The sequence below is a fragment of the Gymnoscopelus braueri genome (assembly GCF_963280865.1).
Source record: "Gymnoscopelus braueri genome assembly, chromosome: 8".
NCBI classification, from domain to species: domain Eukaryota; kingdom Metazoa; phylum Chordata; class Actinopteri; order Myctophiformes; family Myctophidae; genus Gymnoscopelus; species Gymnoscopelus braueri.
Window position 1 is genome coordinate 11,143,960 of NC_137609.1, and position 25,373 is coordinate 11,169,332.

The following is a 25,373-nucleotide window of genomic DNA, read 5'->3' on the forward strand; positions in this document are numbered from 1 at the left end:
ATGTCGTCCAATGTAAAAAATGTTACAAATGCCATGCTACACTATGTAGTCCAATGTAAACAACTTTAAAAATGCCATGCTACACTATGTAGTCCAATGTAAAAAAAAACATACAAAAATGGCAAGCTACACTAAGTCGTCCAATGTAAAAAACATTGAAAAAATACCATGCTACACTATGTAAAAAAGATATTTAGAAAATGACATGTCATGGTCAAAATGTCTATTTTTGAATTTCTGTCATGCGATGTCCGGTGTACAATCACGCAGCTCGCTCAGTGCAAAACTTTGTTACATATTTCATGTAATGTTAGACATGTTTTGGAATGTTTTTATGATCAAAAGCAGTAGCCAAAAACAATGCATATCTAAATATGTTTTCCAGAACCCTTGATAACTTCCAAACCTTTTCCAAGACTGGAAAAATATTTCCAGTAATGTCCTGTAATACATAAATAAAAATATGATTGAGAGCATGAGTGCTGAAATCACTTTTATTGTTCAATACAACACAGTACACATAAAAATACAAAAGTTTATCTTATCCCTTTTTTCTTTAAAGTTGAATACTAGTTTGTATACAGTTAAATGCGTTACAATACACACATTCCTCATACATAGAATTGGGACACAATTAATAAAGTTCTCTTATTTTCAATTGCATACTTATTTTAGAACAGGGGTTTTAAATAAATATATTCAGAAAAGGCTCCATGCACAGTATCGGCAGTTTTTGTTTTTTTTAGGCATAAAAACATGTAACTTGTTAACATTGAACATGTTAAACTTAAATTAGGATGCCCTTTATGGTAACCGGCAATGTTAACCACTTAGTTAACCAGGGCTGGTTAGCTGTAACCAGCCCTATTTTCTACTTTGTCAAGGTGTAAAGGCGAAAATAGCAGATCTACAAGCTCACAACACATCATGATGCGAGGCGTGGTGAGCTTGTGCACCCGTTTTTTTTTTTTTGGGAAACTTTTGCCTATAAAAGGCATGCCCAAAATAGGGACACCAGGTTTAAAGTGGTTAAGCAGCTTCGACTAGTCTAGTCAGAGATCAACCTTGGCTTGGCACACAGTCATATATTTATTTGAAAGTTACAAGACACTGACTTACAGAAAAATAACCAGTGTAATCCATAATGCACTGTTCTTCTCCTACATGTCCCTTTGAATGTCGATACAAAAAAAAGGGGAAAAATAAACCATGCGCCTGTGATCATTATGATCATAACCGAATAGACTGAACAGTAGAAACAACTGCAAACTTCTCTCCTATAGTTCATTAACCTGGCTTATTCCTTCCTATTTAACCTTGACAGTTGAGTAGGTCAAAAGTGGGGACAGATGCATATCACTTGTACACACCATGAAACATATTTAACCACGTGAGCTTCTATTTTTAGTCGTGACAGCACAGACGAAGAGGTGGACACAAATGGCCAATAGAATGCTGCTTGGATCATGGACCGTGGAGCTTAAGACGATCTATAAACAAGTTATAACATTTATATATCGATATCTTACATATACTGACAATTTAGCTACTTGATATAAATGAACCGGCAACTTCACCCACTAACATACATACTAACTGGTGTAGTTATCGCAGAGAATTGAAGTTTTAACAATTACAGTTTTAGGAGTGACAATATGGGGGATAGCCCCATTTTCTTTCCTTAGAAGATTGCATTGACAAAAAAGGCAGCGTGAAGACGTTTTCTCTCACAATTTCACTTACTCATCCTGGACAAATTCTGTCCCTCAAAAGACGGCGAAGGCTAAACATGGTCAACTCCACAACGTTTGCCGTAAGTCCCTTCCTATTGTGTTTGTGCATGCAAGTATGAGGGCAAGCCAGCTATAATACTAAAAAGGAATGACATGTATTCACTGACCCTGAAATGCTCATGTGTTACAGTAAAAACTGAAGTGTGTTAAAGGATTCATAAAAAAAGGAAAGAAAAGAGAAAACACGCGATTGGAGTGAAAGGCTTCATCTGGGAGCATCTTCCGGAACGTTCAGTCAACCTTCTTGTTGCGTAGTCTGACAGAATCTGCCAACTGTGCCAAGTTTCTGCACACAGGACCGGTATGCTGGGATAGGATGGTTAGAGCCTTCCCGTGAACCAGTGTCAGCAGGGTCTGGTGCCCTGTGGCCCAAACCCGATACCAAGGGCCGTAGAATGGGTCCGACACAGCCGGGCACAGCATGTTGTTGAGATTGACCTCGGTAACCTGGAAGAGAAAGAAATAAAGCGATAGGGAGAGAAAGGAGTGATATGAGTTACAAGGCCTAATTTGGTACATGTTTTATGAAGTACATTAAATGAGGTTTAATAATATTTTTTGATAAAAGATAAACCAATTGCAGTGGTGGAAAAAGTACTAACATTTTTTACTTAAGTAAAAATGCTGCAATGTAGAAATACTCCGTTACAAGTAAAGGTCTGGTATTCAGAATTTACTTGGGTAAAAGTACAAAAGTATTGGCGTCAAAATGTACTTAAAGTACCAAAAGTACTTGTCCCATTTCACAAGTTCAAAATGTATTCAAAATCTTTTGAAAATAGCAGATCTGCAAGCTGTGAGCTTGTAGATCGGCTATTTTCAAATGGCCGAAATGTATATAGGGCTGAAGTGGTTAATGTATGTTTTGTAATGATAATCAAAATCTACAAAGTAACTAGTAACTAATGTTTTCAAATAATTGTAGTGGAGTAAAAGTACAATATTTGCCTCTTAGATGTAGTGGAGTAGAAGTAAATGTACTGAAAGTAAAAATACCTGGAAATTGTACTTATGAAGGCTCTGTTCCATTTAGTGTAGCACAGTGGTTCTCAGACTTTTTAATTTCCACGACCATCATAACTCAGAGTGTACAAATGGAACCAAACGGACGGGTCCATTTGGTTTCTTTTGTACACTCTCAGAGTTACACACCCGTAAGGGGCCATTTGGAACCCCCTCAAGGAACCATGAGGGTCCCTGGACACAAATTTTAGTCCCACTGGTGCAGCAGAGTGTTTCCAGTGAGCCAACATGCACAATATCAGCACCCTGACTCTGTTTGACCAGAATGGAACAGAGCCTTCATTAGTATCATTGGGTAACACCTGTGAATGTCTTCACAATATGTCTGCAGTGCAAAGAGCCTATTAACGATTGGCCAAAACACAACAGAATTTCCCCAAACCCCGCAATCAAACATAATGGTATTTTCATGGTGGACTATATAATGTGTATCCAGTAGATGGCTCCATCTTACCAGGCCCAGGCCCTGCAGGAAGAGGAAATGGTACAGGAAGAGGATGCCAGTGGATAGAAGAGCCCACCACATGTCAGACAGGGGCTCTGGTTTGTACACGCCTGCAGAAAGACACAATCACAACCAACTGTTATTTGTCTGTCTGTGTTTGTCGGAGGTCATACTTTCACTTCACAGTGCACATCTTTATAACCCTTTAAGACTGGGAAAGAATCTCCGTCTTTTTTACATTTCTTTGACTATTCAAAAATAGCAGATCTACAAGCTCACCGAGTGCCGCGCTATGAGCTTGTATATCTGCTTTATTTTTTTTAGCAAATCTTTGAATATATATATATTTTTAAAGCAAACATTTTTAACTCAAATCTTTGCTTCTGGGGGGGATTCTACAAATGTCTTCTAAATCCTAACAGTTTTTTGAAAAAAAGATTATGTTGCTATAATCAGTGGTTCTCAAACTTTTCCATGTCAAGGACCACCCAAAATTGATATGAATTTTGGCCACGGACCCCCCCCATCTCAAAATATTTTATTCCAGGGGACCCCCCCAGAAGTTGTAACAGAGTTAAAAATGTTCGCGACGGAAAAACAGATATTCAAAGATTTGCACACATTTTCACGGTTTTTGCTATTTTTGAATAGCCCAAAGAAATCTTAAAATGACAGATGCGTTCTCGGCCTTAACTACAGGTAGGTTTATTGATGGCCAGTTAGGACTTTATTAAACATGGGGTTCATACAAGAACCTTTTGTTCGCCTCTGATCCTGTCCGAATTCAAACAACAAAGAGTCGACGCAAGTTGACTACTAACAAGGTTCACAAACATACAGGAGGTGACTGCAGACTGCACAATTTTAGCTGCCTTATGTGATTAGGACATGTGACATCGTTTGTGCAACATCAATTAAAAATTGTGATTATCCATCCCGTCAGACGTCAGTATGCTGAATTGAGTCTACCCGTCACATTGTGTGACAAAACTGTGACCTACATCCGCTGACATATGCCGGAGCAATGTGTTTCCTAGGGAAAAAAAACATGTCTCCTCCGATACACATGAAGTTGCCAGCCGCTTCTTTTCACTTGACAGTGAGGAGTTTCCCTGGGAGGGAGTAGCTCTTGCGGAGTAACACCGTTATCTGATCCAGTTCCACTCCCTGCTAAACAGGCACCCTGATCAACCTGTAGGAGGCGCTAGTGCAGCGACAGAGATTGCCCTCCCCTGCCCTGCTTCTCACCCTCAAACATAGCCACAGGCTCTATGCACAGCAGCCATATTGGAAAGAAATTGGGCCTCTTCTTACTTCATTCACAGGTGTTACCAATGATACTAATGAAGGATCTGTTCCATTCTGGTCAAACGGAGTCAGGGTGCTGACTGGCTCACTGGAAACACTCTGCTACACCAGTGGGTTTCAAAGTGTGGTCCAGGGACCCTCATGGTCCCTTGAGGGGATCCAAATGGACCCCTTGCGGGTGTGTAACTCTGAGAGTGTACAAATGGAACCAGTCCATTTGGGTCCATTTGGTTCCATTTGTACACTCTCAGAGTTATGGGGGTCCTTGAAATTAAAAGGTTTGAGAACCACCGTGCTACACTAAATGGAACAGAGCCTTCATTAGAATCATTGGTAACACCTGTGAAGGAAGTAAGGAAGAGGCCCAATTTCTTTCCAATATAGCTGCTGGTGCATAGAGCCATAGACATATAAAGGTAGACGCCTCCTTCGGCTCTGAAGCGTTCGTATCTCGGGCGTGCTTCCTTGTTCCGCAGGGCTAGCCTTCCACTTCCTTCCGCTTCAGCAGGGCAAGCTGGAAACTTCCGCGTGCGTCACAGAAGGGGGCGTTCGGTAGGCCAATCAGAGGCAGGTGGGGCGGGTCTTTTCTTAAGAGGCAGCCTTGCAGCAACTAGTCAGTTAGACGCGCTGTGATTGGCCAGTAGTCAACGCGATGTGATTGGCCAGTAGTCAAAACAGCCCTGCGGAAGAGCCTTGTATTGAGATACCAGTCGCTCCAATGAACTGCAGAGGCCAATGAGGTATCTAGGTTTCTATATCTATGCATAGAGCCTATTGTGTTTGCTGGGAGCACCCGGCGAAGCCAGAGGCACTGTGTGGAGAATTTGAGCAGCCAACATTTGTGACATTGCCGGAACTCCTTAGTAGAAAGAAGCGCTGCATGGTTCAGATGGCTCATATGACAGGTGTTCTTTTAGTACATGGCAGGTGATAGTATACAAAACAAAATCCACAAAGTCTTGCTTGATAAATGGGTCCTTTCCTTTTTTGTAGTCGTTTTCTGAAGGTAAATCAGTGGACAGGCACATTATGTATGTCGGTTGGCATATTAGGTTGTAGTTTCCCCAAACTGTGCACAAGTAGACTCAATTCAACTCACACACTGACAAGGTGGATAATCACGATTCTTTTTACCTTTTTCCATCACACAAATGACATTTAACCCATTAAGACCTGGGACGCATCTGTGTCATTTTTTGATTTGAGCTAAAAAGCATTATTTTACACTTTGGCTATTCAAACATAGCAGATATACAAGCTCATAGCGCAGCACCGAGTGCCGCGCTATGAGCTTGTAGATCTGCTATTTTTGAAAAATCGTGAAAATGTGTGCAAATCGTTGAATATATATATTTTTAAAGCGAACATTTGTAACTCAAATCTTTGCTTCTGGGGGTCCCTGGAACAAAACATTTTGAGATGGGGGTCCGCGGCCAAATACATATCATTTTGGGGGTCCTTGACATGAAAAAGTTTGAGCACCACTGATATAGAAACACATTATCATTACCACATTAGCACATTATCCTAGTAAAGAAAACATACGGGTCCAAAGATGGTGGACCATGTGCTGTGTCATAAGTTGATTAAAAAAAAAAAAAGATCAGAAAACAATTAATTGATTCAAAAACCTGAAGATTAGGTGAGCACATAAAGTCTATCCTACTGTAAATGCAATCTCTACCCACTTTGTTGCCTTCTTAGACAGCAGAGAAACCAAATATTCTACATTTCCACTCATTTTCCTTCATATATTATAAAGGCAGTCAATTAAAAGGGAGCAGATTGAACTGGTAGCGGAGGCAACAACAGAGACATACTGTACAACAGACATCAAAGCCAAGCATACCATTCACGGAGCCCTCCCTGACAATAGAGAAATGCTTTGCTATGCTAATGGCAAACAAACCATTACAGACACCCCGGACACAAAGACACTCCTTATTTCTGCATGACTATGAGCCTAACTGGGACAAGTTGAATATTTCCTTTTGTTGTGCTGCCATGTCATGTTACAAGGGAGGAGTAAAAAGGAGTTTTGTTGCTTCTACATTGTAGAGGCAACAATGACTCAGATATTCCATCCTGATATCCAAGTGTGGCTGTTTCCAATTAAATCCACACTTCACATGGAGAAAGTGTTATGGTGCCATGATAGACAAGCCCCCTTCATTACTCTCTCCTCGCACCAGGACGAGATGTTTAAGTTCAAGTTCATTAACATGTGCATAATAATACAATGACATTCTTGTTCTCTGGCCCTCCCACAACCAACACCTACACATGGATGGACTGTATGCACATATCACTCAGAATTATACATTATATTGTTGCTGTTGGTCGGAAACCTTGTATGACCAATTTGTTCCTTACTTTTCAGTAAATGGAAAAAAATAACCTGTGTTCCAAAGGATCCACTGTAGTTATTATTTAGTCACAAGCTCTTGTTAGTAATTCATTTCTCATTGGTTAAATATTTATAAAATCTACAGCCGATCTGCAAGCTCACAGCACTACTTTTACTGTCATATGATGAGGTCAAAACTATAAAGGTGCAGTAAGTGCTATTTTTGTTAAAATAATGTTAAGTAGCTTTATATTCTTCTGATAGTAATCATTGCAGTAGAGCGTTTGTTCAGTAACAGAGGTCTCCCAGTCTCTCCATCTCTTTAGTAAACAGAAAATGCATTTTCAGGAATTGTATCCAATCAGGAGAGAGATTGTAAGTGATGAGACAAAGAAATGAGAAATCATTGGAAATGGAACACAATACATTTTAAGCTGTTAAATCTCCTGATTAGATAAAATTGGCAACCCACCTGATAATATATATTCTGTTTATGAAAGAGCTGGAGAGAAGTGGAGACCCCCTGTTATTGAACAAACACTATATAGTAATGATTACTATCTGAATAGAGCTTTAAACTTTTAACACAAAATACACTTACACCACCTTTAATTTATGACAAAACATGAAATACAGATACAAGGTTTCTGCCCCACAGCAACGATGTACAAAACAGGTCCACGATGACATTACATACAACAACATGCGGTGCATTATGGGTGCAACCTGACTGCCTGTGGAAAGAAAGTGTTATTGAGATGGGTGGTGTGTGTGTGTGATGTGATGGTCCGGTAATGTTTTGCAGATGGAAGGAATGAGAACAAACAATATGTGCCAGGGATACACAACACGTTACTTAAAGCAGTGCCTCTCAAACTTGTTCCATGTCAAGGACCCCCGAATTAATATGCATTTGGCCGTTGACCCCCATCTGAAAATATTGTGTGCCAGGGACCCCTATATCCGAGGATTTGTATTGGAAAAATGTTTCAAACATATCAAAAATGTTTAAAATTCAAAAATTCGACCGGATAACACATTTTTCCGAGACTCCCGTGCGTGCAATGAGGCGATCTTCGTGAGGACGGCGATCACGGACAATATTCCATGATTTTTCAAAGGTCAGTAAATATCGCTCGTTTTCGCTGGCAGTATAGCGTCCCACTATTACATTACACCGGCAGTAAAAGAGTTAAGTTTGGTTTATCTACTGTATGTGTCCAGTCTGAGAAAAGTTGTCTCCATCGTGGCTGAGTAAACAAGGACTCTGTCTGTCTGTTAGACGGACCCCATGCATTTCCAGGATAACAGAGATAACACTCGCAGAAAGGTTGTTATTTTGAGAGAGAAATGTCCCGCAATATGAATACATTTTGTTACGTTTTATTTTGATAGTGACTGTTGTATATAATCGCAGTGTTACACCTGAGGGTGTGCTTTGCCTTGATTATTGGCACTTTCAGTGATGCTTGCAGAGCTCGGCTCTGCCTCGTTCCTGACCGCATCACTGGCGTGCCAAATGATAATCACGGTAAAGCAAACCCTCTTGTGTAATATTGCTTAATCCAATAAGACCGGGAACGCATCTGTGTCATGTTTAGATTTCTTTGGGCTATTAAAAAATAGCAGATACGCAAGCTCATAGCGCGGCACTCGGTGCCGCGCTATGAGCTTGTAGATCTGATATTTTTGAATAGCCCAAAGACATCTTAAAACGACACGGATGCTTTGTCCCGGTCTCAATGGGTTAAGTTAACACCGGTGACACGGAATATGACGACACAAGTTGTTACAAAGAGAGGAACTCACCACCTTTCCTGAACAGGTAGACAGGCACCAGGTAGAGCATGGAGTGCTGGATGTAGTAGACCTCCTTCTCAAACGGAAGCTGAAGTAATAACAGTAGAAATGAAACCACTTCAGTTAATTTACCCCCGGTGTAAAACTTCATTTATACTCTCTGTCACACTTTGGAGTCAACATGTCCAAAATAGCAGATCTATACAAGCTCACGCCGGCGGCATTGCGATGCGCCATGAGCTTGTAGATTGGCTATTTTCAGCGCGCGACAGCGTTTGTACGATGAATGAAGCATAAATCAGCAGTTGAAGGTTTTCCATTTGTCCATAAACAGTGACAAAACTAAACTAACCTTTCACTTCATTCTTTACATGTTTCACACATGACTTAATCTTCTAAAGGGTCCAAGGGTTAAATTCTGTTTTGTCTCAAATAACATTGTGACTGGAATGTAGGCTGCTTTAATAAATCAATGCAGAAGTGTACAGGAATGGACTTTTTGGAAATACATATCCATAATAGGGCTGTCAAACGAATATTCGCTATTCGAATATTATTCGAATATTGGGAAAATATGTATATTCGAATATGAAAATTAATATTCAAATTTAAAAAAATAAAAACGTTTTTTTTTTTTTTTTTTTTTGACAAGTTATAAAAACAAACAAAAGATATGTTTTATTGGATCCGAGCACTCGATACATAGTTTTTTGTACTGTTTCTGTCAACACAAAACAAAAACAAAAAACATCATTTTTTAAAATAATAATAATAATAATATTCAAATATCTGCACATTTTTAAGACCAATATTCGAATATCATTTCCGAGGAAAGTTGACAGCCCTAATCCATAAAGAAAGACATAATTACATTTATTGTATTGGTGTGTGAGTGTGTTTGAATACAGCATTTCGGCTTTAATCTGATTAAATAACTGAATTAAGCAGACGGAATGAAGACATAACAGAATAAAGAAATAACAGAATTAAGCAGACTAAATAAAGCATTCCTGCTTTGCAGAGGGACAAGACAGCAAAGAGAGGGAGAGAGGAGGAACAGCTCTCAAAACTACTCCCAACACACATACATGCAGTCATGCACATAAGAAGAAATAAGATAAGAAACCAGGTTTAGATTTGAACAAGGAGTGACACCCCGTACCCGCCGTGTTTTTATATTCTCCCATACCCATCTTCACAGATTCAATACTTTTTTGGATGTTTGTAAAGTCACGTCCATAAAGTCATATCTATACATGCTGGACCTACATGTTAACTGACTAATAGGGGCATTTGACATCACCTCCAGGCAGTGGTGTAAAGTAACTAAGTACATGTACTCAATTACTGTACTTAAGTAACATTTTGAGGTCTTTTTTACTTTACTGGAGTATTTCCAATTTTCAGTACTTTTACTTCTACTCCACTACATCTCAGAGGCAAATATTGTACTTTTACTCCACTACAATTATTTGAAAACTTTAGTTACTAGTTACTTTGCAGATATACGTTTCACTTTATAAAACATACATGAACCACTTTAGACCTATTTTATACATGGGCTATTTGAAAATAGCCGATCTACAAGCTCACAACGCATCGCGACAACGCGTCGCAGCTTGTAGATCTGCTATTTTCAAACATTCGAGTACTTCTACTTTTGGTGCTTTAAGTATATTTTGATGCCAATACTTTTGTACTTTTACTCAAGTAACATTTTGAATCCTGGACTTTTACTCGTAACAGAGTACTTCTACATTGCAGTATTGATACTTTTACTTAAGTAAAACATTTGAGTACTTTTTTCCACCACTGCCTACATGTTAACTGACTAATAGGGGCATTTGGACATCAACCTCCAGGCTGAGGAAGACAACGTGAGCTCCCACTGAGGCGGAACATTAAATGGACTGTAACCAAAGCACAATCTTTTAGGGTGGCTTTGAGTGACGGGATCCGTGCACAATGGACAATGATATTAGTGAGCTGGAACGCTTAATGTCAGCCACAAGATGGTCAAGAGTATAATTTAAAAGGAGCATTTCACCCCTGGAATAACTTACAGTCACTCAATGTTAATGATATTTGTAGTAGATAACAGTAGCAAAAGTTGAAATTTGCACCCTATGGCCAGAAAAATATGGAGGTCTGTGTGTTTGACTGGGGTTTGACTGGACTGCTGCATTACTACAATGACCATAATGCTTTGGGGCACTGCCCTTCCTTGTGGGGAGGGGAGGCTGCGTGGGGGTGTGGTCTACTCTACATTGTAGTCAGGAAATAAGGTGAGTTAAGAGACTATGAGTCAAATGACTCATAGTCTCTGAGGATATGAATAAAAATCTAAAAATACAGATAAAACACAAAAAACACACCAGGATCATGTTTATGGGTCCTAGACCTAGATAAAAAAATAGGGGTTTGATGCAAAATCGGCGAAATGTCCCTTTAAGAGTTTTGAGATTTCAGAGTACTTACCAGTCTCGTGTTGACCACAGGGAACATGAGAGCCAATAAAGCGCCGTTCAACATGTGGACCTGAAGTCTGAAATTACACATGGAAGAGAGATATATTAATATTCTCTCTCACCTCATTCTTGTGTCCTGAAACTCTGGTTATACATGTAAGACAATTTTAATTGAATGTCTCACTCATTCAAGGTTGGCAATTTTTTGGGCAAAGAGATTTGGTGTAGACACAAAAAGAAGTGGTCTAAGTACAGAACCAAATCTGATCCGTTTAAACTGAGGGTTTAAGTGGTTAACCGTTGGCAGCAAACTCACAATATTGGCCAAGGGTTTAATTCCACTTTAAACTCTCTGCACGTGGCTGTTGGTGTATGAGGTTACAGAGAGATCATGCATGTCGAGATGGCACGTGGGGATGTAGCCAAAACAACATTTGTTTACACGGCACTATTCACACAACGCACTTTGGACTCACACTCTACAAACAACAATGCATTTAAATGCATTTGCTACATTAGGGGTTCTCAAACTTTTTTTATACCACGACCCCATTTCATGGCGACCCCACAATTTATTTATAGTGCAATTTCTAAGTGGAAATAAATAATATCTTAGAATAAAAGCATACAGTGCTGGCCTTATATGAATATTTATTTGAAAATGAAATCACAGCAATGAACAGCTTAACCCATTAAGGTCGGGAACGCATCTGTGTGTCATTTTACGATTACTTTGGCTATTCAAAAATAGCAGATATACAATGAACTTGTAGATCTGCTATTTTTGAAAAATCTTGAAAATATGTTTTTTAGATTTTTCTCAAAAAAACTGTTTGGATTTAGAAAACATTTTAAAGAATTGCCTCAGGTCTTAATGGGTTAAATCAGATATGTGCCTCTGCCAGGGCTTGTGTGTGTGTGTGTGTGTTGTCTTTCCTGTGTGCTGCTGGTTCTCTGTGTGTTAGAGCCGTATGTGTTTATGAGGAGTGACGTTTGACATCCTCTTCACACTGGTCACTAGTCGACAGACTCGACAACCCCACCTTTTCCCGTTTCTCGAAGAAAACAAAATTGCACTTTTTCGGTTGCCAATGCGCGACCCCAACGGCATCTTCCCGCGACCCCACTTTGGGTCGCGACCCATAGTTTGAGAACCGCTGTACTACATTATAATTAGGAATGTTAAAGTGAGTGAGATTAAGTTTAAGTTTAAGATGTTGTCTCAGACTACTGTTATCTACATTAACCTCAGCACTCACCTGAAAACAACCATCGCTGTTTTACCTGGCGGACAAGCCAATAAGAAGATCTGTTGCGGAAGACAGGGAGAAGGAAAATGTCAAATTAAAATGCATGATACAGCTCTTTCTCTGTCTCTATGACTTTACTGGACCTACACCCGTCTCATCATAGTGATTTCAGCCAGCAAAAAGCATGTTTGCAAATGTGAACCATATATAACGGTTTATGCTAGGTGACAGCGTGGGGTTGAGCGCACGTCCCCTCAACAAAATGTTGAGAGAATCAATCAAAATGCAATCACATTTTTATTCATGAAACACTTTCCAAATGTTAAAATGCTGTGCACTGTGCTTTACATAAAGATAACATTTATCCTACATCATTAAACAAGCTACCGTACAAACTGTTACGGACCATTACACACAGTCAATATAGTTGTTGAAATAAAATGTCAGTGTTTCCCCTAGTCAGAAGCTTAAGATGTGGTGGAGGAATGAGGACATTTTTGGTTCTCAAAATGCATATTTATGCTCAAACACGAAGTCTTATATCTTATATAGTACATGTGCACAGTAATAATCTGTATAGTTTACATATGAATTGTCTCCAGATTTAGGAAAATATACTTTTATTAGACAAAAGTATAGACAAAAAAAAACGATTAAAAAACTGTGGTGGTCGGATATACCACTTAATGCATATAGGGGACACACTGAATGTTATTTGTATCCTGAATTCATTCTGCCAACCAGTTAATAGAAGACCTCCAAACTGAGACATCTTCCTGCCATGGATTCCAATGTAGGAACAGGACTGATTATCCTCAAAGAAACATTTGGAAAAGGCTGCAATCGTGTGCATTAAGTTCAGAAAATGCAGACCGCCACTGACTTGGCGGTCGGCATTGTATTGCATGAATTTACAAATACAAATAAATATGCACACTATTGTAGTGCTGTTCCTGCATTGTATTCATATTCAGGTAGAACAAGCTTAGGCAGACATCCCACAGTTAGGCAATCTAGAATGCAACAGCTTGCTATGTTTTTTTGTGTGGTTAGTCTGTCTGATTGTTTGCTTTGGTACTTAATGTTGGTGACACTTTACAGTAAGGGTATATGAAATAGGGTAGAACAATTTTCTTTTATAATATTACAGAGTATGTCAGAACACAAAAGGAACAGAGAGAGCACCAAGCTAAATTTGGTTTAAAGGTTTCATGACATTCAGTTTTACAATACATTAAAAGTCTTTGTCATGGTCCTTCAAACGTGTATAAAAAGTTTTAACTGAAAATTCCACTCCAGTGAGCCATTGCAGGTGTTTTTCCTCTCACATTTCTAAAGCCTTTTCAACTGCAATGTCAAAAGTAATTTTTGCCTGCGGGTGTCGCTGTTGAGGGATTTTGTCTGTCAATCCTCGCCTCTGCTCCCCCCCCCCCCCCCCCCCCCCCAAAGGAAAGGATAGGGGAGGGGAGGGGCGGGGAGGAGAGGGGGCGGGATTAAGTGACTATGACATCAAAGTCAAGGGGCCAATCCCAGATTACTTTTCAGCCTAATTATATATAAATAAAAAGATACCACAGAAAATCCACTGAATGTTCAAAGTTCTGTTTTTTGGGGTGTAATTGAGGTCATAAAACCGCCCAAAAAACATACAAAAAATTAAAAAGTGAAAATGAATGTCATAGAACCTTTAATCACCATTCATTCAACATCATTAGACAGCTAGACAGGCAAACTTAGTTTATTCGACCTGATTTAAATTTTAAAGGTTTGATTAGACAGTTTATTTAAGTTTAGTTTTTTTGTATGAGGATGAAAGCTTTAGAAACACACAACCAGACACCTCCTCTGAGAAGGAGGCAGAGACTGAACCTGGGAGATCCACAGAGAAAGAGAGACACAGAACTAGTAAAGAAGGGCTTTTCATCCGGAGAAAGTTACTCAAGAATATAAATGTCAACAATAAGGCCACAAAATGTGAATTGACCATTACTCCGCAATCCCCACCCCGGCCCAAACCCCTGTGTGTGTGCTAACAGTCACACATGCACCTGGCTGGCTGCTTTTTTGACCCAGCTGGACATTCATTGTCTATAAGGGCAGGCATAGCAGTGGCGGCCATTTTGTGGTGCCACAGATAGAAAACCCATAACTTTTTCCCATAGAGATTTCCAAAAATAAAGAAAACCGCAAAGAAAATGGTATTTACAGTGCCTTGCAAAAGTATTCACCCCCTTCACTTTTCCCCACATTTTGTTATGTTACAGCCATATTCAAAAATGGATTAAATTATTTTTTTAACTCAAAAACGCTACCCCATAATGACAAAAAAGTTTCACTTTTTTGTGTGCAAATGTATTAAAAAAATTAAAGAATACAAACTCCCATGTGCATAAGTATCCTGTTTCCACAGATCACCCGTGAGATGTTTCTTTAAAGGAGCATTTCACCCCTGGAAGAACTTACAGTCACTCAATGTTAATAATATTTGTAGTAGATAACAGTAGCGAAATTTGAAATTTGCACCCTATGGCCAGAAAAATATAGAAGTCTGTGTGTTTGACTGGGGTTTGACTGGACTGCTGCATTACTACAATGACCATAATGCTTTGGGGCACTGGCCTTCCTTGTGGGGAGCTGGGGGCTGCATGGGGGTGTGGTCTACGTCGTAGTCAGGAAATAAGGTGAGATAAAGAGACTATGAGTCAAATGACTCATAGTCTCTGAGGATATGGATACAAATCTAAAAATGACAGATAAAACACAAAAAACACACCAGGATCATGTTTATGGGTCCTAGACCTAGATGAAAATAGGAGTTTGATGCAAAATCGGCGAAATGTCCCTTCAACTTGATTGGAGTCTGCCTATGGTAGATTAAATTGATTTGACATAATTTAGAAGGGCACACACATGTCTCTATCAGGTCCCACAGTTAACAGTGCATGTCGGAGCACAAACCAAGAACTTAATGGTCACAAAGATTGAACTCTTTGGCCTGAAAGTCAAGTGTAATGTCTGGACAAAACCAGGCACCGCTTATCACCTGGCCAACACCATCCCTACAGAGAAGCATGGTGGTCGCAGCATCATGCTGTGGGAATATTTTTCAGCAGCAGGAACTGGGAGACTAGTCGGGATCAAGGGGAACATTTTATGCAGCAAAGTACAGAGAGATCCATGATGAAAACCTGCTCCAGAGTGCTCTGGGGCCAGTTGCACCACCTCACACTAAGTTCAAACTTAGCCTAGTTATAGCTTAACCCATTCAATCATTTTAGATTTCTTTGGCTATTAAAAAATAGCAGATATACAAGCTCATAGCGCGGCACCGAGTGCCGCGCTATGAGCTTGTAGATCTGCTATTTTTGAAAAATCGTGAAAATGTGTGCAAATCTTTGAATATATATTTTTAAAGCGAACATTTGTCGGTGGTGAGCTTGTAGATCTGCTATTTTTTAATAGCCAAAGAAATCAAAAAATGACACCAATACTTTAACCGGTCTAAATGGCTTTTTAAAAGCCATTTACGCTATAACTAGGCTAAGTTTGAACTTAGTGTGAGGTGGTGCAACTGGGCCCCAGGACCTCAGACTGGGGCAGAGGTTCACCTTCGAACAGGACGACAAGCCTAAAGCACACAGACAAGATAACAAAGGAGTGGCTTCAGGACAAGTCTGTGAATGTCCTCGAGTGGCCCACCCGGAGGAGCCCAGACTGTCTTGAAGTTGAAACCCATTGATCTCTGGAGAAATCTGAAAATGGCTGTGCTGTGCACCGAAGCAACCTGATGCAGCTTGAGAAGATCTGAAAAGAAAAATGGGGAGAAACTGCCCCCAAAATAGGTGTGCCTAGTTGTGGCATCATACTCGAGAAGAATTTAGGCTCCAATTGCTGCCAGATGTGCTTCAACAAAGTATTGAGTAAAGGGTGTGAATACACTTATGCACGTGTGATTTTGTAATTTTGTATTTTTAACACATTTTTTGTATTTTATAATTAACACATTTGCAACTTTAATTTTGTCATTATGCGACATTGTGTGTAGAATTCTGAGCAAATATGTTTTAATAAGGCTGTAACATAAGATGTGGAAAAACGTTAAGGGGGGTGAATACTTTCGCAGGGCACTGTATAAAATATAGTATATAATACATAATTAATAAATATACTGATTAGCTACCTATTCATGATATTTGTTTAAAAAGGACACAATACAAATGTAACCATTTGACAAGCCTATACATACACAGTAAGCGTTAGTAAGTTGATGTTTCTGATTTGAGATTTGATTTCGGTAAAATAAATACAAGTACGGGGAGGCACGGGGGGGGGGGGCTGTTGGTGTACAGGAGTGTCTCTGTGTTAACAGAGTCGAGTTGAATGCAAATCTACTTTGCTTTATAACTGGTCATTTCATGTTGTTTTTTAAAGTCTGTGGAATATAAACTTTCAAGCCACAGAATCAAGGACTGTTCTCTGTGGAATCTAGGATTTTTTAGTTTTTTGAAAAAAATCACACCCAGTGTGAAGTGGGCGGTGTCTTGCTAGCTAATGTGTGATTCACTTAAAAAATAGTCCTATTTATAGGGCTATGCACATGTGTCATGTTTCCCTAGCCAATCACAGTCCTGAATAGACTGTGATTGGCCAATCACGGTGCAGGGTTAGGGGGGTACACTGGTGGCCAATCACAGCGCAGGATTTGGTGTGCAAATATCCAAACCTCACATATAGGGGCGGTTTCACCGCACAAAAATCGAAACATTTTTTTTTCCAAGATTTTTCAAAAATAGCAGATCTACAAGCTCATAGCGCGGCACTCGGTGCCGCGCTATGAGCTTGTAGATCTGCTATTTTTGAATAGCCAAAGAAATCCAAAGTGACACAGATGCGTTCCAGGTCTTAATGGGTTAACCCCAAAACAGCTTCTCCTGAGCGTCGTTCCTCATGACCATCTGAGCAGCTATCATCAGCTGGGTGAAGCTGAAACAGAATCCCCCCCCTGCTGAATTAATAAAGCATGCGTTTGGTGGGGCCTTTCGCCGTTCTCACTATATGAAATAGGACTACTTGCAACCGTAGAAGAGCACTTTGGGTCTCCTCCGTTTCCTCTTCCCGCGGAATTAGGTGAAGCACTCACTCACACAGCACTGAACTAGAAAAGCGGCAAAAATGTGGGCGTGTGCCCGAGTGTCATGTTTCCATCACTGCTGACTGTGAGCTGGAGCCGGAGGGAGGGGGGCGGGGGGGGGGGCTGCCACAGTGAAGGCTCTGTCCACAGAGGTTTGCATGCTTGTGTGCGAGGGGTGGAGGAGAAGAAGAGGAGACCCATGTCTAGGGCTGGCTGTCACGATTATTATGACATTTTACATGACGATTAAAATTGTCACTCAAATAATTGCGATGAACGATTTAATTGCGTTTTTGTCGTTGAAAATTACATTTCTGTTTGGCTTTTTTAGGCTTTGAAGTTGCACGTGGCAAATATGACACAACCTAAATATACAAAGAAATTACTCACATATTTAATAACTTATAACTAAAAAAAATCATTATAGTGGAAATATATTAAAAAGATTATAGTGGAAATAGACGATCTACAAGCACACAACGCGTCGCATCGCGTTGTGTGCTTGTAGATCTGCTATTTCCACTATTTTTTAAAATATTTGAAAATATGAACCTTTTTCAACATGGAAACTATTATGACGATTAGGACAAAATAATTCCGAGTGACATTTGTGACATGCCTATACCCATGTCTGAGGACCGCAGGTTCCTTGTGGGGGTATACTGGTGGAGGGGGGCAGATATGTAGTGGAGGGGTAAAGTGAAGAGGAGGGGTTTGTACTAGGTGATGGTGAACTTAACTGGAAGCCAGTGCAGGTGGATGAGGGGGTGGGGGGGGGGGTGGGTTATGTGCTGCCATGCCTGGCTTACAGGTACATACACAACATCTAGCTCATGTGGAAGGGACTACCTTTGTTATTTGATAAGGTTATGCATACTAGCTGTGTTTGTATACAGGGTGTTTAAACAGTACCTCTCCTTCATCTTGTCCTTCATCTTGTCCTTAAACAAAGACCCGAGTCAAATTCCAAGTAATGTACAGTACAGTACAGTACAGGTATGTATAAATACATACACAGATAAAGTTCCTTCCAATTTCCTGTTCCGACAAATTAAGAAGCATAGTTCTCTTAAGCAGGACAACTCAATGTCATTCTATGTATTCAAAACAAATTTGCCATTTGGCAACATGCATGCAGTTGCATTTCAAAACGCTTTAAACAGCACAACAAGAGATTAAAGGAAAATGTGCTATTTTCACTCCCACACATAATTCAATTCTGACATTTGGATTGACTCGCTCTTATTTGCATATTGTGCTTGCTTATCCAAAATACTAATTTAAATAAAAACAGCACTTTGTCAAGGAGGGCCAACTCCTGTATGACGGCTGAAGCTGTTGCTATTGCCAATTATTTTTCCACAAAGCTTATTTGAAAAGGCATTGGTGAGAAAAGGAGGATATGGAGAGAGACAGGACATGACACGACATGCAACACAGGTCGGGTGCCAGAGTCTAACTAATCCACAGCACACTGCAATTTGTTTTTGGTCTGAGTCACCAACGGCCCAACAATCCTGCGTTATCCCAACTCACTCGACTGTTTCAAGAACATGGTTGTCGTCTCTTCATAGGTAAATGCTTATAATTCTGTGAGAGGCGAGGGACCGCCCAAATGTCTATGAATTGGATGTTGTTGTTACAGTCAAGTCAAAAGATTGGTCAATAAATATTGACATTGTTAAAGGAATAGTTCACCCAAAAAATTACTTATTTCCTATCAATTACACACTCCATGAAGCATTGATTGAATTAATGGAGACTTTTTTGTTTTTTGTCGCCCCCTAAGGCAAAAATGTGATTACCAGCGGTCTATCTCCTTTGTCTCTCCTACTGGATACATAATCATCTTTATTATTATCATCAAATTATTGGCTTTTGGAATGCGACAAGAATCTCCACGAATTCAAGGCTTTATGGGGTGTGTAATTGATAGGAAATAAGTCATTTAAACTAGTCACCCTGTCTGGGTGGACCTGATAGTTAAAAACAAGGGAAATATGATTAAAAAGGCCAGCTTATGAGTTGCCTCACACAACAAAATATGTCATGCATGGGAGTTGTCAGAATGATGTAAGCAGGGAGTATTCCCGCAATCTTTTTTTATCTCATTCAGAATCGGATAAACAAGCCCCGCAAAATGAGGTCACATAAGGTGAAGGAGCATGATGAGCACGTTAAAGCGTTACAAATGAAGAAGAGCGTATGGGTCAAAACATTCTTTAATTGGAGTGCCTTCAAAAGCGAAGTTAACCGGCACAAACCGCTTACATGCTGGTGGTGCCTGGTAGCTAGAGGGCCCTTCCCACATGGCAGCACCATCTGCAGAGAGAACTTTCCATTTCCCTTCATGGATGAACCGCCGTCGTCCACCATTCAAAACTAGAGCAGTGGTTCTGAACCAGTGGTCCGGGGACCACCGGTGGTCCTTGAGGGGGTTCCAGGTGGTCCACAGCTAAATGATGGAGTTGGTAACCAAATTGATGCTTATAGATCTTTAACTCTTGAGAGTGTAAAATGAACCAAATGGACCCTCACGGGTCCATTTGGTTCATTTTACGGTCGCAAGAGTTAAATTATTGTTAAACATCTGCATTACTTAATTAAAGAGTTGTTATTTTGATCAACGTTTGCCTGTTATCTCTCCTATACCACATCAATGCAGCATGGAATCGTGGACAAAATCGTGTCCAACAATAACAAAATATTCTATAAGTCTTGGGTCTGAGAGGCTAAATCTCATCAAGCGGTGGTCCGTGGCTCAAATGCGGAATAAACAACGGACCTCGATATGAAAAAGGGTTGAAAACCACTGAACTAGAGTCAACGGTAGTCAGTGAATTGCAGCACTGTACTTCCTTCCTGTTGTGTCTCCTCAAGTAGAGGTTGATTTTGAGAAATGATTGGTTTCCTCAGCCACCTTCCAACTGCCAGGCTGTATTCAGATTCAGAATTCAGATTCAGATTATATGAGGCTGTACAGGTTTTTTTTAAGTTTTCCAAAGACAAAATCAAGTACCGGTACATTCAAAGCACCTCAATGTCTGTTCCAATACAGACATATCATTATGCTGTAACATTCAATGTCATAACATTAGGCTATACAATACCAGACACAGGCATGCAAACAGCCCCGAGGTGAAAAAGGTGACAACATGTTGTTTTCTTTCGGGTCAGGTGTCACACAATTGCCCTATTTGGGTTCAAAAAGGTGACTGTAGCTGAAAAGTGACACTTTTGCATTGTCAATAATCTCCCTATCCACTAATTGAATAAAGTAAAGCATTTTCCAGCAATTTATTCAAACTTCTAATACATAATATAGCATACTCAATCCAGCTATTTTTATTGCCGGTACTTGTACAAGGTCCGATTATTTAACAATGTTTCCGACAAAATCTGATCTGGCCAGATAAGCCTTTTATAGACCGCACGTCAATGCGTGCATGGCCTTGGTGGGGAAGTGTTTAAGATCCACATTTGTCCCTGTTGTTGGTCCTAATACCAGCTGTACTCTCCGCTTTCCTATTGTTCCCTTCAGTAATAAAGAACAGAAAAACTAACGGGGAGGGGGACTTCCCCATTTCCTTTACAACATTTGTAAAGGAAATGTTTTATACAAACTTATTGAACTCTCTTATTGACACCAACAGCAGATCAGTGGCTGCAGTTGTGGTGTGTGAGAAAACACCCACTACCTCAAAATATTGTACTTTCTCTTGCTTTCAATTCCGATACTCCTGATACATCACAGTTAATCTATTTACGCTCTGGCTATTGGTTTCAAATTTCAAATCAAGCCAGAGCCCTCTTTCCTGTGTCTGCTTCTACTATATTTCCTGCTGTCTGATTCAATAAATAAGTGGACAACTCAGTCCTGTTTTTGCTTGATTGATTGACAACTTTATTAATTGTTTGATAAGAGTACAGGTAGTACAGTCAAAGGTTATGCTAAAAGGAAAACACAAAAAGCCCTGGGGGGCAGGGGGTTGGTTCCATTGTGGTTCATTGGGCTGAATTCATAATCACATCGACATCGTTCACATGTTATTATTCATTTCAGGTTTATTTTCATCTTACTTCTTTATTATAAGCTCACGTTGTGATGTATAAGTCTGAATGGGGTGTCCTAACAGAGACTGTACTGTAAACAGACAGAAAGGACACCTGCTTATTTTGTAATCGGGTCCATTTGGTTACATTAATTTTGTATCCATTGGGTTAGATTTGGATCTCAGAACTTCCCCTTTTTTTGACAGATGGCAACCGCTTATCACATTCATAAACACCCTCACATCCCTTGACCCAGACTGATCCTAAAGAAATACTCCTTCTCTGAGGTGAGCACCTCAGATACTCTGACGTAAACTCAGCCCCATTAAAATTTGGTTATTTTTAAATCTACTTTATTTTTGTCTGCGTTCAATTTTGTTTTGTTGTTTGTTTTTTGTTGTTCTTGGTCAATTTCAGTCCTGTCTGTGTCTCGTCATGTCTCATAAACGTAAAAAATAATCATGGTGATATGATATGTTAATAATTAACCTTCGTTTCTCTGTACCACCTGTTTCACCAATAAAAGTTGTATATATATATATATTTTTTTAAAGAACTCCACGAGAGGTGGACACTGAACTTTTATTATACTTTATCATTGTCATCTGTTGTATCAAATAAATATACTAAAATGCATTTAGAGGTAATGCTTTATTCTCTCACCAAGGAAATACTTAATTTACACAACACTCTTCTTCCCTTTGTAAAAAACTTTGCTTGCTCTCTGTCTCTCTCTTTCACCAACTTCTGTCTCATGGCTCATGCTTCTAGGCTCATGCTTAAAAGGGCTCCGATTACACTTTTTGATTGATGAAACAGTTAGAACATTGCATTGTGTTCCTCATAATGCGGACGTGGGCTGTGTCTCAATTCAAAAACTCTTTCAAAATGCAAAAGAAATCTCCAAAAAAGGAGACTAACATATTAAGACTATATGTTTAGCCTGTTGAATTCACAGTTAAATTTCAGGTTCTAGTTTTGCAGCACATCTCGTAAGAAGGATATCACAATAATGCAATGGTTTCCTGTCCAGCAAAGACTGCAGTTCAATGTACTTTCAGCGACTGAGAAAGTCCACATAACTGACCCCTTACATAAAGCAGCTCACACCAACCCCCTGACCAACAGGAATTTCTCCTTTGCAGTCACTTACCCTTGGAAGTACACTCCCCCTGCATTTCAGAGTAGAGCTCAACAGGTAGCATTTGGGGAATTTATAAATGTATATATATTAGACTCAGAAAAAGGACCACCAGATGAACATATCTGCCAATTTTGTAATCAATATACATTTTCCTGCAGGAATTGTTCAAACAGTGTATGCAGAACTTCATAATGGCCAACAAAATTAGACATTAGATGTAATGTTTCCACAACTTGGTCAGAGCTTGAAGAAGTTGATTCACCAGCATGACTGACTTCTGTGATGTTTTTGCATGTGCTACAAAAAAATCATGCAAATAATTGTGGTTTGACAACCAGCTCTGTGACACATCTAAACAAATGTTTGCAAATGATTTCTAGAAGACCCTACCTAACATGTTCAAGTAATGTTAGTGCTGGGTTTCTTTGCTTCATTTGACTATACCAATTTTCATGACTTACAGTTCCCATGTTGTGATGATAAGGCTAGATAAGAACAATGTATGTTTCAACGTTTTAACTTTGAGAGTGGAACTTCAGCACAGCACATACAAATGCATGATGTCTTATTATAACAGTAAGCAATGGTGTAAAGTTACTAAGTACATTTACTCCAGTACTGTACTTAAGTACAATTGTGAGGTATTTTTTTTACTTTACAAGAGTACTTCCAATTGTAAGTACTTTAACTTCTACTCCACTACATCTCAGAGGCAAATATTGTGCTTTTACTCCACTACAATTATTTGAAAACTTTAATTACTAGTTACTTTGTAGATTTTTATTATTACAAAGCATACATTAACCACTTCAGCTCTGTATATATTTCAGCCATTTGAAAATAGCCGATCTACAAGCTCACAATGCGTCTTATTGCTATGCACTGTGAGCTTGTAGATCTGCTATTTTCAAAAGATTTGCATACACTTGAAAACTTGTGAAAAGGTGATATTCTGCATAATGATTACTTTATACTTTTGGTACTTTAACTACATTTTGATGCCAATACTTTTGTACTTTTACTCAAGTACATTTTGAATTCTGGACTTTTACTTGGGCATTTCTACATCGCAGCATTGATACTTTTACTTAAGCAAAACAAGTACTTCCCCCCCCCCACCACTGCACAACAACACATACAAAAACAAACGCATGCTTGTCTTATACAGAAGAACAGTAAGGATCATTCAATCAACAAGACTAGTATAAAAAAAATTAACTCTTACCTGCACCATGGTCACGACATGACACGGGTTCAGGAGGTAGATCACGGTTTTGGTCGCGAATTTGAACCCGACCTCCACTCCAAAAGTCATACACAGCGCGACGAGCAACAGGTTCTTCACCAGGCTGTCCTCCTTGACGGTCTTAGCCACCACGGTGTCCTTACAGCCGTTCACTCTCAGCTCTCTGGAGACGTTGATCTTCCTCAGCGCCAGGCAGATCTCCACCACGGAGACCACCACGATCACCAGGGTCTCGCTGAGGCGCTGCCGCGGGGCGAGGAAGGCGGCGCACTCGGGGCCCCCGTTGCCCTCGAACTTGGGGTCCACGCCGCCGTACACCCAGTCCAGCAGACTGTAGATGTTATACCGGGACATGTTCCCCCCGATCGGCTCGACGTCTTGCGGGGAGAGATGAGACGGAGTCAACGACGCGAGACTGACTTCTTGTCGAAACATGAACTGCAACGAGGGTTCCTCTGCTCTTTTGCAATAATCCGCTGTCGTGTGGCTGCTGGGAGGCAGACATGTAGATCCACCACCAACCAACCCACCCGGCAACAATACTTGAGCTTAGATCTCCTCCTACAGACCAGAGCTGACTGACTCCTGGAGGTGTAGCAACTCTATGTGAATGTTTACCCCACGTTAACTAGTAAAGACCACCGGCAACAAGGCAATAAGCCCCCCGCCCGACGCGATTAGCAGGCAGGCATGCTACGAAAAAAAAAAAAAAAAAAAATCAACACTCATCAAATCGGTATCAAGATGACCTAAAGAAGCGCAGAAGTTTAGTGCGGCTGGCCCGGGTGTACTGTTGTTAGCACAGTGAAGCTAGCATATCATTTAGCCGGGCTTCACTTCACGTACTAGACGCCTTTTTGTACATTTAAAGCCACAATAGCGAGTTTACAACGACTATAGAGATGTAGTCACTCTACCAGAGCTAGCTACGAGCTACACAAGGCTCCCCCCAAAAAAAGAGAAAAACGGATAGTGTAGAATAGATCCCATCGTGTGGATGGGTGGACGGCTGGGCCGTGATTGGCTATAGTTGGTTGCTAAGCAACCTCCGATGCCAGGAGATCATGTAGGCAGAGGTTTGATCAAGGCTACACATTCTTTCCTCTGAGAGATCTCTGACGAGATCTAGACTCCTCCAGCCGTAATGAAAGTCAAGGTCTGGTCTAGCAATGTTTATTCCAACCAACCATGTAAAAACAGACAATCTACCACAATAATGTTTTTTTGTAGTATTATCACTTTTTTTTACAATACTATATATTACTTAAAGTAGTCTACTCTACCCCTTGGCCGAAGTCAAAATCATCTTGGGAAGATAATTTCAAGAATCAATTAATTAATTTATGGTCGATGGCGTGCCAGCGC

The 25,373-nt window shown here is 40.0% G+C and overlaps 1 protein-coding gene and 1 long non-coding RNA gene across 3 annotated transcripts in view; both read right to left on the reverse strand.

The window, feature by feature from the left end:
* The window catches only part of LOC308090621, a 306,248-nt gene that overhangs the window by 85,488 nt on the left and 195,387 nt on the right, over positions 1-25,373 (reverse strand). The gene's annotated exons all lie outside the window — the stretch shown is intronic.
* Positions 481-24,946, reverse strand: tmem164 (transmembrane protein 164). Of its 2 annotated transcripts, none has more exons than XM_080435863.1 (6): positions 23,988-24,946; positions 12,444-12,493; positions 11,195-11,261; positions 8,729-8,804; positions 3,271-3,371; positions 481-2,240 (listed from the first exon to the last, which is right to left on the reverse strand). In XM_080435863.1, exons 1-6 carry the CDS (start codon positions 24,441-24,443, stop codon positions 2,025-2,027), a joined length of 966 nt encoding a protein of 321 aa, XP_080291989.1. In that variant the 5' UTR covers positions 24,444-24,946; the 3' UTR covers positions 481-2,024. The 2 variants fall into 2 exon arrangements, with proteins under 2 accessions (XP_080291989.1, XP_080291988.1); XM_080435862.1 differs by having other exon boundaries at positions 8,726-8,804; positions 23,988-24,943.

What these genes read in the sequence shown, in the direction of transcription:
- tmem164 (XM_080435862.1), bottom strand. Translation starts at nt 24,443, where the DNA reads ATGTTTCGACAAGAAGTCAGTCTCGCGTCGTTGACTCCGTCTCATCTC. An exon ending in CTACCTGTTCAGGAAAGGTG is followed by an intron (nt 3,372 to 8,725) that starts GTGAGTTCCTCT and finishes GTCTTTCTGCAG; the next exon opens with GCGTGTACAAACCAGAGCCC. An exon ending in TCCTGCAGGGCCTGGGCCTG is followed by an intron (nt 2,241 to 3,270) that starts GTAAGATGGAGC and finishes TTTCTCTTCCAG; the next exon opens with GTTACCGAGGTCAATCTCAA.